The sequence below is a fragment of the Pollicipes pollicipes genome, unplaced genomic scaffold (assembly GCF_011947565.3).
Source record: "Pollicipes pollicipes isolate AB1234 unplaced genomic scaffold, Ppol_2.1 Scaffold_4295;HRSCAF=5057_pilon_pilon_pilon, whole genome shotgun sequence".
Classification (NCBI taxonomy): Eukaryota; Metazoa; Arthropoda; class Thecostraca; order Pollicipedomorpha; family Pollicipedidae; genus Pollicipes; species Pollicipes pollicipes.
The window spans coordinates 39,730,514-39,746,917 of NW_023596461.1; the positions used below are offsets into that span (position 1 = coordinate 39,730,514).

General features: G+C 57.0%; 2 protein-coding genes across 2 annotated transcripts in view; both read left to right on the forward strand.

Annotated features, from left to right (window-relative positions):
- The first annotated feature begins 880 nt into the window (after positions 1-880).
- On the forward strand, positions 881-11,576 carry LOC119097533 (E3 ubiquitin-protein ligase RNF13). The gene is made up of 11 exons (XM_037220565.1): positions 881-1,017; positions 2,810-3,035; positions 3,490-3,679; positions 3,984-4,083; positions 4,640-4,745; positions 9,178-9,191; positions 9,239-9,402; positions 10,031-10,218; positions 10,604-10,702; positions 11,111-11,221; positions 11,565-11,576. Exons 2-11 carry the CDS (start codon positions 2,982-2,984, stop codon positions 11,574-11,576), a joined length of 1,038 nt encoding a protein of 345 aa, XP_037076460.1. The 5' UTR covers positions 881-1,017; positions 2,810-2,981.
- Positions 11,577-12,561: 985 nt separating this feature from the next.
- The window catches only part of LOC119097534 (cilia- and flagella-associated protein 161), an 8,914-nt gene continuing 5,071 nt past the window's right edge, over positions 12,562-16,404 (forward strand). Inside the window, exons 1-4 of the mRNA XM_037220566.1 lie at positions 12,562-14,324; positions 14,649-14,861; positions 15,525-15,662; positions 15,901-16,026. Coding sequence (XP_037076461.1) covers positions 14,703-14,861; positions 15,525-15,662; positions 15,901-16,026 — 423 coding nt within the window. The 5' untranslated portion in view covers positions 12,562-14,324; positions 14,649-14,702. The remainder of the gene's footprint in view (positions 14,325-14,648; positions 14,862-15,524; positions 15,663-15,900; positions 16,027-16,404) is intronic.

Below are 16,404 nucleotides of genomic sequence, written 5' to 3' on the forward strand. Positions count from 1 at the left end.
GGTTCATACATGTCCTCAAAACTGCAGCTATAGAAACACAACACACACAAGCATAGTGCAAGACAGCAGGCAAAGTACTCAACTCCCTGCAACCAGCGGCCCAATGCCGCCTTACACTAAAATCATGGAGAAAAACCTGTGCCTTTAACATTAACATCAGGTTACCAAACGGCTACCGCACACAGGAACAGTACCGGGTACAATACACTTCTTTAGCTTTCGTGCATAACACACAAAAGCCCCAAACACACCATAATTTCAGGCACAACCCCATACGCGCGGCCTGGCGGGTCGCAATCAACTCGTGAGTGGGTTACATTTCCAAACGGCGCAGCGGAGCATGTTGAAGCACTGCCGTAATTCACTGCGCTACAATACCACAGTGATCGTTTGATGTTTATCACGCATAGAACCGGCCTCTCGCACGGGACTCTGCATTTTTGCACTTCCTTGCCTCCAAGGCTGCCAAGGCGCGTATTCTTGACACGTACAACCATCTGAAAGATTTTTGGAGGGTGTATAAGCCCGGTGCGTAACCGCCCTCTGTTTTGGAGGGTGTATAAGCCCGGTGCGTAACTGCCCTACGTTTTGGAGGGTGTATACGCACAGCCTTCTCCAAACGGAGCCAAACCTAGGTGGATGGGAAAAAATCAAATAAAAATCAAAACAAAATGACACGACACGTCTTTAGAAGGAATCAGTCCATAGCTAGATCAATCATGTAGTGACAAATGTCGATAGTGCTCTGATCGTTTGCGTACGATGTTAAGAAATCCCGAAGTCCGTGATGACTGCGTCATAATATACTCAAACAGTGCTTTAACTTCCATACATTGGAAATTCTGGGGAACCTTGGTTTGTTTTCATGTATTGCGCCATTTGTGGGGAGGTTGCGGATGTGGGGCTTGGCGCCTTGTGAGGGATTGTACTGAACAGGTGGAATATTATGGTTGGTAGGTTCTTCTGGATTACTTTAAAGGGAAAACTGAGCTGCCTGAAACGGTGTTATTGAAAAAGGTATGCAGGGAGTAGAATGTGCGTTCGCGGACGACGGCACGACTTGTGGTGGAGGCATGGGTGGCGCGCTCGTACTGTGATGGAGGTTCACTGAGTAATACTTTGTTGGTGCATTGCGATTCACATCGAGGAAAATTATTTGAGCAGGCTGGCCTGTAAACATTATTTGCTTTAAAGTGTGATTATTTTGGAAGAGGCCATTGTTGTATGTCGATCCGGCTTACATTTCCAGAAGGGGACAAATTCTCACTATGAATCATCAGTTGGCAAAATATGTTCTTGTGTTGGTGTCTTAGCTTTATAAGATAAATGTTATATGTTTGATATTTTTTAGGTTGTTTTGAGTGATATGTTAGAAATCCTTTGTAAGTATAGCTTGATTCAAACACAACAAGATGTGACTCAGTGCACCCACCCTGTAAAGTGTAGAATGTGCCTGGCTATTAAAAAAAACTCTTATAAGGTGGATTTAGCAGTCTGCAGAAATAACGTGGGGTCCATCGCACTTTCTAAGCTTGTTGTAATGCAAAGGTGTTCAGTGTGACATAGCATTTAACCAATTTTATTGCAGGATGTGTCTAGTTTTTTTAAATGAAAATGTTCCATGTTTTTTATCCATATTCTGCATACTAATTTTATCACAAGATCTGCATGGTCATGTCATAGATATTTTCTACCAGCTAGGTCATCATGGACAGTTGCCATTTCCTGGGGGTATTTGATTAGTTAATCCTATTTTGCTAGCTTTGCTAGTGAACATACCAAACTTTTTTTTGTATTGTTAGGATGAAGACAAGTGCATTTTGCTGTTTATGATATCTTTGATATGTTACTTTAGGTTTGTGTGTTATCAAAACATGCTGATAAAACCTGCAATGGCTGGAGCATATGCTACCTCACAATTTTTGCTTATTTTTCCTGGAATAATGGTGTTTTGGCCATCAAAGGTACCAGTGCAGGAAGCAAATGATCTTTGCTAGGCAGCTGCACCTTGCATATGATACATGGCTCAAGCTGTGCATTTTAAGGGCTGTTTGATAATGATGATGATTATGGTTATGATTATGATGATGCTGAAATATGAATTATTAAAATTAAAAACAAGGATATGCCTTATAATCATACCAGAATCTATTCCATGTTATACATTTCTGGAGCATTCATGGAAAATGCAGCTGGCCACCAATGATGTCATATGTGCAGTGGCAGGATAGATTATATATATATATATATATATATATATATATATATATATATATTTACACCAGATATCTCCAGGATATGCTCTATGTTCCTGTTTTCTGTTCTTCCCTGCAAGGGACATCTGCACCTGTTGGTGACTTTTGTGTACCATGGACAGTCTGCTTAACAAAATGGAATCAATAGATTTCATGCTTTCAGTGATTTGGCAGTGAGTTAGTCTGCATTGTCACCAGCATGTGTAGAGGGCATATCATAATGCAGTAGGGGACTGGATTGAAGATACTCCATCATTGTCCAGGGTGAAGGAGTGTTACCTGGTTCAACACCAGAATAGTTGCATATCCCAGCTGATTGTAGGGTGATTTGGATCTCAAAAGTACTACAAAACAACTGGACAAAGGCAAGGCAGAGATTCTGTTGTGACTGCACCACACTTCCTCCAGACTCCTTTCACATCATGATCCCTTTCTGGGCATCCCCCAAAAGAAAGCCCCCTTACTGATCCAAATTGGTATGTGGCCTGGCGGGTGCTCACGTGGCTGACCTGGCTGGCGCGGTGGCGGTGACGCGCGTGGTGCCGCCGCCGCAGGCTGCAGCTTCGGCCGACCGTGAACGGCGCAGCGGCAGCCCCCTCCCGCCGCCGCCATGGTGGGCCGCTGCCTGGTCGCGCTGCTGGCGGCCGGTTCCTCTGCGCCCAGCTGCGCGGCGCCGCCGCCGACATTTACGTCATCAACGATGACATCAACATCACCGTGACCTCAATGGAGGACGCGCCGTCGGCGTTCGGGCCTGAAGTCGGCGCACATGGCATCGGGGTGAGAGCGGTGCCGGGCGCGGCGGGGCCGACGGCGGGCTGCTGGCTGGTTTGACTGCCATACGTTACCGCCAAGCGGCCACGGGGGTGCAGCCAGTGGTGATGGTGGTGGAGCCCCGGGTGGGGTGCCGCTATTTTAACCTGTTTGCGCAACGCTTTTGGGCAACTCTTCGGATCCTGTTCTCTTCATGCCAGACCTCGTTGCCTGTATCGACTATTGCTAGCGCTAAGTGGAACTTCAGGATGATCTGCACAGATGCGCGCCTTGCACACGTATTGTGGACGCAATCGCCTAGCATGTCGAGGCCGCGCTGTTGCCAGTGGCATGCCTCACCCAGCCTGGTCCGTATTTGGCGTGCGGCTCTCCACCGGCCGGCCGACCTGCGCACGGCGCCAGCCCGGCGAGGCACCTGAGATGGGTCCGCGTGACGCATCGCCCCGCGCGCCGCCGGCAGGGGCCGCTGATGCTGAGCCGGCCTCTGACCGCCTGCGGCGCACTGAACGTGTCGGCGCCGACCGGCACCGGCCGCCGCTGGATGCTGCTCATCCAGCGCGGAGCCTGCACCTTCCAGGAAAAGGTGGCGCGCGCCCAGGACGCCGGCTTCAGCGCTGCAATCGTCTTCAATATCAACTCGGACGCCATTAGTGAGTGTGGGGAGGGAGGGGGAGGTAGGGGATCTGGGCTGGAAGGAGCGGGCCGCATTTGTGAGGTCTGTTGGCCTTTTGAAGGACTTTGCAATGCTATGGATGTGTGCAAGCCGTCGTCCACCAAGAGGGCAGGAGACATGTAAGACAAAGGGGATAGAGACTAGGAAACAAAGACAACTGCTGGAATTATGAACAATTGAGAGTGTGCTGCCCGTGCTATTGTCGGTGTCATGTACCCCTGGGTCCGGGATCGCCTCCGACTCCTGTGACGCCAGGTGATGACGGCGCCGGCCCGTTTCAGCTCCGATGCACGGAGACGGCTCCAAGAAGATCAACATCCCGTCTTTCTTCGTGGGCCAAAGTAACGGCATCATGCTCACCCGCTTCACCAACGCCTCTATGTGAGTTCTGGCCGGCAGAGGCGGTGCCTTTACCTGCGACGGCAGGAGGTCAAACCATCAGAAGGCCCAAGGCCAACTATGCCTGGCGCCTCCGCGCCTCCGTCGTGAACAGTGTACACAACCGGCCCCACCAGATGACGAAGAAAGCGCAGGCGTCTGCTCCGACAGTTGACGCCGGGGGCTGCCGTCTGTGATAAGCCAGTGAGGCGGTCGGTGCGCACGCAGACCGGTGCCACGGTCTGCCGGAGCCGGGGCTCGTGTCAGTGGTGGACCCCGCCGATAGCTGCTGTTTACCGGCGGCGCCCGGTCGCGGCCTGGATCCGGGTGCGTGACGTCACGCGTGGGGGGCAGCGCCGCGCGGCGGCGGCGAATCGAGCGGCCCTGTCGTCTGACAGCGGCACACAGGTGCTGGTGTGACTCGACGCTGGTAGGCTTGAGTAACACTATCAGAAAGGAACCGGGACGATGTTGGAACTGGCGGACCACTGGCCGCTGTCTCGCTTGCTTTTTGTGGTGATTGATTTTGACCAGCTGCACGGACGATTCTGTTCGGCAGTTACCACCTGAGGATCACCAGCGGGTACCCGTTCGACTTCTCCGACTACCTGATACCGTTCGCGGTAGTCATCGCCGTCTGCTTCGTCGTGCTCGTCGGCATCATGGTTAGTGCTCGGCCCGCGGCGTCGGTCCTGCGGGCCCGCCATCGAACACCGGCACGGGGTCTGTGGAGGACTGATGCACGCAGGTTACCGCGTCCAGACGCAAACGGCGAATGTCGATAATTGTTTTCAAGGGAGTGCGATAGTGTGCGAAGTGCCAAGTCAAGTGCGATTTTGTAGTGCGATAAGAGCTCACAAGCTCACCACGCTGACAGCTTGGTGAGTTCGTGCTTCTACGCCAGGGCATAACGTTATCGGCGTTGGATTTTGTGGGCCACGACACGTGCTGTGGCACTCATGAAACGTCGGGCAGCAGGCGAGAGCTTTGCTGTTCAGAATGAAACCATTGGACCAACGAATTTGCGGTTTCCACAGTGAGCAGATATGAAATGCTCACGGGCACTAACTGATGTGTAGACTTATGTACACATACCGCTGCCAGGTACCTACTGCGGGAAGGTTCTGCACTGTTGTGGACCTTCTGACGTGGCGCGCCCCCCCCCCCCCCCCCGCCCGGCGAACGCTGGGTCGCTGATAGTCAATATTTGGCTGGTACGGCGTTGTCAGGCGGGTCTGTCCGTACGGTCGCGCCCACCGTCAGGCGCATCCGCCCTCTGTTTACGTTTGACCGCGTGCACCAATGCCCTGTGCTATTTGCTGCCGAGCTCGGTCGCTGGCGACGGTCGGGGCGCTATAGAGCCCCGCAGGCGGCGTCACCTAACGCCTGAGCCGCCGTCCGGGCGCATGACGCATTGCCGGGACAGGAACAGTGTACTTGGAGTCTGAAGGTCAGGACCGGCCGCGATGAGGCCCGTTTCGGGGCGTCGTTGCCGCGGCTGCTCTAACGCTCCGAAGCCTCTGCTGCGGGAACGGCCTGGGCTGAGCTGCATCGCGGAAGTGCCCTGACCCTTCCTCAGCTGTGGCCCGCCCCCGGGCCGAGCTGCCCTGCGGTAGCGCCCTGACCCTTCCTCAGCTGTGGCCCGCCCCCGGGCCGAGCTGCCCTGCGGTAGTGCCCTGACCCTTCCTCAGCTGTGGCCCGCCCCCGGGCCGAGCTGCCCTGCGGTAGTGCCCCGACCCTTCCTCTGCGGTGGCCCGCCCCCGGGCCGAGCTGCCCTGCGGAAGTGCCCTGGCCCTTCCTCAGCTGTAGCCCGCCCCTGGGCCGAGCTGCCCTGCGGTAGCGCCCTGGCCCTTCCTCTGCGGTGGCCCGCCCCCGGGCCGAGCTGCCCTGCGGTAGCGCCCTGACCCCTTCCTCTGCTGTGGCCCGCCCCTGGGCTGAGCTGCTGCACGGTGGCGTCGGCTGGTCGGCGGCTCCCGCTTGCCGACTGCACAGCATAGCGTGAGCCTCCGCCGGCTGTCAGTCCGCCAATGACTCGAGTGTAGGGAACTCCCCCCCCCCCCCCACTTTCTCCGGGCGGAGGGCAAGGGACTGGCGACCCCCCTCTCCCCCTCCTCCTCCCCACCGTCCCCTCCCATCTGCCGGGTGCGGAGCTCCTGCAAACGTTCTGGGAACGCAAGACCGGTTGTCCCAGTAGAAGTCGTTCTCTCACAGTGGCGTGGAAAGTGCTCGTCATGGAAGGCATGTAGTGCCCATCGCTGCAGCTCTTGTAAACACCGTACCAAAGTCCACTGTTTGGATTACCGTAATGACACTCGGGATGCAGCTGTTATACGCAGAACGCTGCGCCGAAAAAGTGATCCACGCGTACCTTGTTCATTATGATTGCGTCATCAGCAAGATGTTTACACCAGGCACGACTGGTTAGCCTCGTTCGTGTTGAGAATGATGATAAGCCTGTCAGCATATACGGGCTCGTACGGGCTTGTCAGCATATACGGGCGTATACGGGCTTGTCAGCATATACGGGCTTGTACGGGCTTGTCAGCATGTACGGGCTTATACGGGCTTGTCAGCATATGCGGGCTTATACGGGCTTGTCAGCATATACGGGCTTGTACGGGCTTGTGAGCATGTGCGGGCTTATACGGGCTTGTCAGCATATACGGGCTTGTACAGGCTTGTCAACATATACGGGCTTATACGGGCTTGTCAGCATATACGGGCTCCTACGGGCTTGTCTGCATATACGGGCTTATACGGGCTTGTCAGCATATACAGGCTTATACGGGCTTGTCAGCATATACGGGCTCGTACGGGCTTGTCAGCATATACGGGCTTATACGGGCTTGTCAGCACATACGGACTTATACGGGCTTGTCAGCATATACCGGCTTATACGGGCTTGTCAGCGTATACCGGCTTATACGGGCTTGTCAGCATATACGGGCTTGTCAGCACATACGGGCTTATCATCGCATATACGGGTTTATACGGGCTTGTCAGCATATACGGGCTTACACCGGCTTGTCAGCATATACGGGCTTACACGGGCTTGTCAGCAATACGGGCTTGTACAGGCTTGTCAGCATATACGGGCTTGTACGGGCTTGTCAGCATATACAGGCTTATATGGGCTTGTCAGCATATACGGGCTTACCATCGCGTCAGGAATTGAATTTCATGTGAGATTCCTTGCTTTGAACCTCGCTAAACGTTGCGCAGGCCGTCTTCTCCAGATTCGGCGTTTTCTCCGCCTCTTGTGCCATTGTGGCTACCTGCTGCCTGCACACGGTAGCGAAGCTAAAATAGAAACGCGCCGCAGTGGACGGCGTGTGATCTGCAGCTTTTGCCGCGGTCATTTTAAGCTGTTCCCTTCAGTTAACCTGCCTAATTGGGCGAGATGAGGTCAAGTCGCTTGCGTGTCTGCATACCGCGGAGGCCGCGGCCGCGGAAGGAAATTGTTGCGGGGTAAAGCACGTATTCATGTACTTCGAACGGGTAATGCGAGGCGACCCGAGGCGACCTCTGGACCTAGCAGAACTTAGGCCCGAGATGACCGGGTACTTACAGTCCTCACACGTGACGATACTGATGCATTATAAAAGCTCCGCTTTTATTACTGGCAGCGATTTTCAAGATTTGGTCGGACGTGAACTTGACCTTGACCGGAAGTGATCGTCCCCTTGGGATGAGGACGTGTGTGCCATTAATTGTGCTGATGTGTTTTGTGGGCTGACTTAACGTCAACCTCTGGCTTTAACTTTATGTGACTCTAACCTGGGATGACGCTCGCCTTACTATCACTTTACATTATCGGAACTACTAAACAAGACGAGGTGTTATATTGGTACAGTGCCGAGAGTGCGCCCGACAACTTCGATTTTTTACGTTTTTTCTTTCTTTCTTTTGTTACCTAATGGACGATGTCGCTGTCGTTCAGGCGAAAAATGCTAAAGTCGCAATCCAGTGGCACCATGTACGAGTTCCAGGCCGGGCGAATGGCTTAGTCCGACTGAAGTGGAAAGATCAGCTAGCAACTGGCCAACGACGGTCAGCCCAGCCCCGCGGCGGCCGTACCGCGGCACTGGGTGACACGCACAACCCTCCGCACTCCTGTCGGGCGAAAGGGTGGGGGCAAAATCATCCGTTAATCTGGATGGCACAACTTGGGTGGTCGGTTCAATGTTCCACGCAACAAGCTGCGCTTAGCAAAGACGACGCAGGAGGGACGGTGCAGTGCCGGGGTGCTGTCACAGCTGGTACACAGGCGTAACGGGGACTACTTCGTGCCCCAAGAGAAACCATAACGACTGACAACAGCTCGTGTTGGGTTCCAGTTTGTTTGGATTGTGTGTGCGTTGTGTCTGTTTTGTTGAGGCCGCCACTCAAAGATTTAGGCTATTTTTCCGACTTACTATGATGCGTTGTTTCTGAGTAGCCAGAGTAGCATTTCCTCCTGTGCACACTTGTGTGGAGATGTTTCAAGTGAGAGTCGCCACATGACACGATTGGCGGACAAAGAACGAGGTCCTAAGGTCCGAGGTCCACCCGCGGCTGCAGGTGGCTTGGCGTCGAGCTGCGCGCTCAGCGGTTTGTGCCATTGTCCCTTGGGTTCGAGCCTCCCAATACTCGGATTAGGGCTTCCCTAGAGTCGCCGTGGGGAAACACCGATGTTAACGACCGCGACAATAACACGCGTCATAAAACAGCCGCCCGGACATCACACCGTTCGCGTCCAGGCTCCGTCGCATTCCCGCGCGGTTGACGGTCGCCATCAGGCGCATATTGCGCCGCCCCTTGAGCTCTCTAAACGCGAGATGTGCGCTTGCCGTGTGGGCGCGCGCTGAGTGCATCGCAGGGCTGTGACGGCCGCGCCAGGTGTCCCGGTGTTACGCAGGGCTGTGACGGCCGCGCCCCTGCGCCAGGTATACCGGTGTTACGCAGGGCTGTGACGGCCGCGCCCCTACGCCAGGTGTACCGGTGTTGCGCAGGGCTGTGACTACCGCGCCAGGTGCACCGGTGTTGCGCAGGGCTGTGACGGCCGCGCCAGGCGTACCGGTGTTACGCAGGGCTGTGACGGCCGCGCCCCTGCGCCAGGTGTACCGGTGTTACGCAGGGCTGTGACGGCCGCGCCCCTGCGCCAGGTGTACCGGTGTTACGCGGACCACCGGCGCGCCAGCCGCCACCGGCTGCCCAAACGCATCCTGGACTCGCTGCCCGTGCAGCGGTTCGACAAGGCCGTGCACACGTACGACACGTGCGCCATCTGTCTGGACGACTACGAGGACGGCGAGCAGCTGCGGATCCTGCCCTGTAACCACGGTACGCAGCGCGGCCGGGCGCGCGCGCCGCCGCCCTCTCCGCCGGTGGCGTCGCGCTGGTTGGGCGTCTGGGTGTCCGCCGTGTGTGCGGTGTGTGCTGTTATGGACGGCACGGTGGTGAAAGCACGGTGGCGGGCGTCGGGTGCTGCAGGGACCAAGCGGTGTTGCTGCACACCTGCGTTTCGACCTAAACTGAGCTCAGTAATCACGTCACATGGATTAAAAACGATTGTGGTAATACGGCTCTTTCAAATCTGTATTTAGCATGAGGTGTGTTTTCAAAGTATCTGCTGTAGTTCCTCCTAATAAGGGACCGCTGTTTTTCCATGGAGAAGGGGTTCCGAGCATTGAGAGGGCTCCATGCGTGTTAGCAACAGTTTCTCGACTGTCTGCATCATCGTTGAAGCAAGTGAATGCACTTCGCACGTGCGTCTACATCATAGGTTATGGGACTCGTACTGGGCTTTATGACACCGGGCGGATTACTTCGTCCGCAACCCGAACGAGGACCACACATATGTGGCTTCCCCATGCGCCAGCGAGGCCACAGTGCATGCCGTGCCAGCCGTCGGCGCTGTCGATGGCGCCGGCGGCTCGTGTGACCCGGTGTGTCCCCGCTCCGCCGGCAGCGTACCACACCAAGTGCGTGGACCCGTGGCTGACGCGCTCGCGCCGCGTCTGTCCCGTCTGCAAGCAGCGTGTGCGCGCTAGCGGCGACTCGGAGGCGTCGTCCGACTCGGACGAGGCGCCCACCGACCACGAGCGCGAGCCGCTGATCGAGCGGCGCTTGCGGCGCGGCTACGGTACCACCGGCACGGTGAGCGACAGGCGGGGGCGGGGCCGGTGCCGCGCCGCTGTCGCTGACGGACCCGGTCGCCGGGCCTGCGCTGATGGGCAAGCTGACCTCGCCTTGGCTTCACCGCCTCTCATGCTCCCGCTGCTTGACCGGTTGGGTGACTCCGCTCCGCTGGAATCGGCCGTCGCGACTGCGTCGGTAAGGCCCGACTCCTGTCCTCCTAGGCAGCGCGTGGCGCTGCCTAGGAGGACAGGAGCGGAGTGCGGCAACATGCGCTGTACGGGACAAATAGCATGTTTCAGCTAGGGTCATAGGGTGCACTACTTGTGTGGTGTGCTGTGGAGTTTGCTGTGATTTGAGAGCAGCGTTTGGCCGCAGCTAGCGCCGCCGTCGCTGTGTGTTGCAGGGCCGCGGCCGGATGCCGGCTGCCGCCGCTGCCGTCGCTGCCGCCGCCACGTCACGGGACGATTCCGCCAGGGACCAGCCGCCGCGCCGCCCGCACAGGGTTAGTGGTGCGGCCGAGCGCCAGGACGCCGCCCGGCCACTCCCCAGCCCGCCAAGTGTCCCGACCGCCCTCGGAGAGCCGGCCCCGATGGCTGGTCTCGCCGACAACGGGTGCCGGCTGCCGCGGTCAGGAGGTCTCCAGCCGTTCAGCCAGGGCTTGTTCCGTTGGCTCTGGCTGGTGGCTGACATGGGCCGCGTGGTCTCGGGAGTCTTGGCGTGCTTCTGCCTTCTGCGCTGGTGCTGACCCTGCGCTGACACGTGCGGTCCCTGTTGCCGTGCATCATCCGTCCGTGCTCCTGTGCGTGGCGCTGACGCGGCCCTGCATGTGCCCTGCGGTTCTCGAGAGTTGTCCCGCCCCGCCTCCCCCGTCGGTGCCAGTGCTGAGCCGTGTGCGCCGTGGTCCCTGCAGGCCCGCCGCTCCCGCCGTCTGCAGCGTCTGGATGCGATGATGGCGCGCGCCGCCCAGCCAGCCGATGGTCTAAACGCCCTCCAAGAGGAGGAGCCCACCTTCGTGGTGCCGGTGAGCCGCGTGGGCGGACGTCACAGTCTGTCGGCGAGCCCCGCCCCTGGCTGGGGGTGCCGCGTGACCGGGCCTGCCACTGGTCTGGCAGCAGTAATCATCTTTTCTGTCTGTACTATATAGTGATCGTGATAATGACAGAGGGCAGAAGCGCACCCTTCGTCACCGGGGAATGCGGCACCGAATAGTGATGTATCCATTTCCGCGTATTTTATGCATGGGGCCGAATCGATGGCATCCGATCGCTTGGTTGCGGGTTTCCCATTACTCGATCGCGGTCTGTCGTATGCATACTGCGGTGGCTGTCGGGAGCGGCACGTTGCGTCGCACTGATCCGCGTCAGACGTCTGGGTGATCGCTATCGTCCGGGCTGCGTGTCGGTAAGCATGACCGGCCGGCGAGTACATAGGCCTGCGCACTTAGTGCAGCGCGATCCGTTGCATTTTACCCCTTCCGCTTTTTCGTCGCCGCCGCGCACGTCGAGCGCGCGGTGTCTCGTTTGACCGCGCCCGCCGTGTGCGGCCAGCCCGGGGATGCGTCTGGGTCTGCCGCCGCTGCCGGGGGCGAGAGGCAGGCGGCAGCGGCGGCCGCCGCCGGCCCACGGCCCGAGGACCAGCCAGGTGAGGAGCCGCGCGGCACGGCACGACGGCCCGTGGTCAGCCGCTCCGGTTCGTCCTGTGCCGCTGTCGTCATCGGCGGCGCAGTGTCTGGCTCAGTGGTGTGGTTCAGTTCGTGGACCGCGGTCCGTTCCGCCGGCCCGCAGCCGTAGTGGCTCAGAGTTCACGTTATTTGATGTTATCCGTTCGCTCCACCACGCCAGTGGTACCACCTGTCGTTATTTAAGGCTCGCGTAATGACTCTGTGGAACACATTAGCTAGAACGGTAAACAGCTTCCTCGATATCGTTCTCCCAATGCCCTGGCAAGAATCAGTTCAGTTCCCGCGCCATACCGGGCCGAAGCACTCTCCACGCACTGGAGTCGCCCATCTCCTAGGCTCAGGAAGCGGAGTGTAACCTCGGCCTCGTGACGGCCGGCACTGGGCGCGTGTCTGAGCGTTGCCGCCTGTGTGTCCGGCAGAGGACGACGTGGGCGTCGCGGTGCACCAGCCGGCCAAGCCGGCCGCCGCCGCCGGCCCCGTGGAGCCGATCGTGGTGGTCGTGTCGCCGGGCGACGCCGCCGCTCAGCCGCCGCCGGTCGAGGCCGCCGCCGTCCAGCCGACGCTGCTGGAGGTCTCGCCGGAGGCGGAGGAGGCCGGCCGCCGGCCGCGCGGCGCCGACCTGGTGTGAGCCGGCGGGCCGCGGCGGTGAGACTCGTCGGGGATGGCGCGCGGCGCACCGGACGGAGTCAAGGCCGGCCGCGCCGACGCCCGGCCCCGCCTCGTGTCGAAGAAACGCGAGGCGGACCAGGCGCGGCGTCGGCCGGCGCATTGTGTCGGTGCGGGATCGAGCGGACGGGCGGAATCGGAGGCTGCGCGCCTACGAGTGAACGTGCGGCCAGCCTGCTGTGGACGCTCTCTTGGAGAGCTGACGGAGCACCAGTGCGGGATGCCCGGGGGGATTTAGAGTAGATGGACGCGCTTCTCGGCCGTTCGCGTTTTGAATGGCGTGGAGCGTTTATTTTAACGTGCTGAGTTTGTATGGGCCAAGCCGAAACTTGTTCTTACCTGCTACGTTTTCGTTCAACCCTTTTAGTATCGGGAAATGTCGTCTCCACTGAATTCTTATTTAGCCGGTGTTAATTAGCTGAGTGCGAGAGAATGTTGTTGCAACTGCGGAACCAAGCACGTGGCGTTCCGCCGTGCTCCGCGACTTCCCGCTATTTTGCTCGCTTCGAGCGGCGGGCTGCTGCGGCCACGCGCGGTTGCAGCTGGTGTTACGACCGGGTTTTGCACCACGGGCAGTAGCGCAGGGTAGTGCAGCAGTCTTGTCCGCGGTTTGGCTGGATCCTGGCGCGTTGACGTCCACCTGGCTGTAGCGCCGTCTGGATGCAGGATGATCTTACGAAGTCCGCGTGCAAGTTTTGTCATTTATGTGTGCCACGAGCTGGCTGTCCGTTTCGTTGGTGCATGTCTGTAGCGTTCGAGTTTGCGCGCACTTGAGTGTATGTTTGTCGTCCGTATTGCGTAAGCACTGCTGAGTTGGGTGCGTCGAGTCATATTTAGCTGCCGGTGGATCCGTGAACAGTGGTTCCGTTTTTTGTTCTTGAGATGAGATATCGCGGTATGTGACATGTATGTTGGTGCTTGTACCCAATTATGCTGCGGTTTATTTCAGTGAGAGAGCGAACTTTAGTAAATAGCAGCAAGTCATTTACCTAGATCATATGCAATGGGTCTTTCATCGCATTGCTAAATGCTGTGAAACCTGTGTATCAAGTGGACCCCGTTCCAAAGGCCTGGTGACGCATGTAATAGTTGCATTATGTCTTGACACGCAAACGTCATCTAAGATGACTCAAGTTATCATGGCCATCTGAGAAAGGAAATTTTAGAACCGCATCCTTAGTTTTACTGTGTATGATGTATTCACAGAAGATGTTAACTAAATAAAGGAGTTCCCATTTCGTAGTCCGTTCCCACTCTGCTATGAAACTCCCTTTCTGGGCTTGACGGAGAAAAATATCCGAGACTGGGTGGTTTGTCATGGAATTTACGAGATTTCGCGGCGTAATTGCTGTAGATGTCGGCGCGTAGACAACTTTCACAAGCTTTCAGAGCTATCGTGTTCTTGCCCTTCAGCTGCGAGTGCTCGTATCGTGCTGCGCCTGTTAGGTGTAAATATCGTTTGCAGCGTTCGTGCGGTTTGCAAGGTGGGAGACCGAGGCAGCGTTTAGTGTGAGACGCATTGACACTTCATTGCTAAAAAAAATCGATTGATGAAAGGGATTCCGGGGTTTCCATACACGTCTTTTCGCACACAAAAAAGTAGAAGCTGTTGGCAACGGATGCGAAGACGAGCAAAATTGGTGCCTCATGCGAGGTATTCGACAAACGACTTGAATTCAGCACGAAGGGTGCATTGGTACGCACAGACGTGAGCTTCCCGCTCACCACTTCTTTTTCATCGCCGGAAGGAGATGCACTGACCCGTCGCTTGTCGCAGGTGAGACTTTAATCGAAAACATGCTCCTTCCATAGATCACAACACCCAACGACCTGAGTAGATCAGCGGAAGTTGGAAGCGCTTTGTCAGATTTTTGTGACAATTTAAACGTAAAGTTTACCCCTCAGCCGTACTCCGGCTGCTTGCGAGGTTACGGGCGTGTTGCACGCCTCTCTCCGGAAGCATCTGTGTGGAAACAAGTCAGGCTAGTAGCTAAACTGTCATCTTACATGTAAAGGTATCTAAATGAGTATCGTGAAAGCGAATTGAAATATACTTTTTCCGGTACGCGTTTTTTCGATGTCCCACAAACGTCACTTCCAGCCCGCTGTCGACTGAGGTGCAACAACAGAGGTCCAGCACAAGTGGGAGAAGGCCATGGCGGTGCCTAAGATGCCCTCGCGGGATGTGCGGCCGCTGGTCTGCCGCTACAAGCCGTGCACGCAGAATGGCAACTGGTTCGAAGACCGCTTCCGGAAGGACGACTGCGTGCGGGATTTCCTGCGCCGGAGAGAAAGGGGGGAGTTGATGGTCCAGGTACGGAGATCTACCGTCTTGCTGTTGGTTGGCATGGTCTGATCTAAGTCTCTTGGCGAGAAGTAGGAGATAACATCGCAGCATAAGCCCCTCCCAGCTCGAGTAATCAGCTGATCGAGCAGTCGTAGGCACGTGCCCAAAATTAAGAATTGTTTCATTACCCCGGCACAGACTACTGGACAACTGTCCAGTGAACACAGATGGCCGGCTAGCTGCGTGGCGCCCGTCTTGCAGCACTGCAAAACCCTGCGCCGCTCCGGCCTGCCACAAGCGCCGTGAAACTAGAAGAGCGCTCTGTGCTTGCCAGATTAATGTGCATGTTTTGTCAAGCTTGTCACGAGCCTGAGGTGGTCTGCAAAAGCCATTTGGAATATTATTTAGTAATAGGGGACGTAAGGCCTTATCGATCCAGTTGCTCCTGTCTCCGGTCTGGGCACTAAGGACTCCTGGACCTTGATTTACCCCAGTGCAGGGCCACAGACCGCTCACAAATGACTCGTGTTTGCAGAAACGTGCGTATGCCGCAAGCATTTCATGCCATCTTATGACCTGACGCACATTGCAAGTACAAAAAGTGTTGCTTAGCAACCAAATGTACCGGTGCATTTCCACCGCACCGTACACGACATACGCCGGGCTTGGACGACCGTGGCGCGTTCACAGAAGGCGGACGCCATAATCGGCCAGCTGCTGGCACCGGTCCGCCTCCTGCCGGCCGTCGATGGACACGTCTGGTTTGGTGACCGGCTGCAGCTGCGCTGTCCAGGCTTGGTGTGGGCCGGCGGCGGCCGCTGCAACCAGGTCAGCGCGTGGGCACCCGGCGTCGGCCGGGCTGCCGGTGTCACGCCGACCACCGCCCGCTCATCGAAAGGGTCACCCACCGGGCGCGCTCGGCCGCTGGAGCGCCATGGCGATGGTAGTTGAAAGCCTGCATCACGCTGCGTCGCTGGCTTGCTTGGCTCCTTGTCGCATCATTCGTGTCGCGTCGATGGAATGCGTTTGCTGCTGAAAGCTGTGATTGATGTCCGTGTTTGCACAGGTCCCGGAGGTCGTGCTGTCCGCGAATGTTTTCGACATAGCGAAATCGTGTCCCGAACGACTGACATCGCCAACTGCTGTCAGCGCCTCCCTGCGGCTGGAACCTTGCGCCAGAAATGTATTCACGGTCAGTGGTAGGCAAAGCTGGAACATGGGTGGCAGGGTGGCAGGGGCATCTCACGGCCGCCAGACTCAGCGGGCGGGCAACGGAAGTAGCCGTTTGAGTCTTCAGACACTAAATATCAGTCCTACGTCCGAAGATCGCGAATTTCTCTGAGTTGACTGCTTTGACATACGATGCATTGGCGCATACTGCTCTGATTTATGGGTTAAAAAAACAGCAATGATTTTTGCGTTGCTTCGGGAAGCTGGTGCATCGGTTAACATCCCATCCTTAATCTGATCCGTGCATATTTGCAAGCAATTTGCAACGCATCTGTCATTCTCACTCACACATAACCACATGCTGGCACACATTCCCGTAAGCGGTTGCACTGTTCACGTG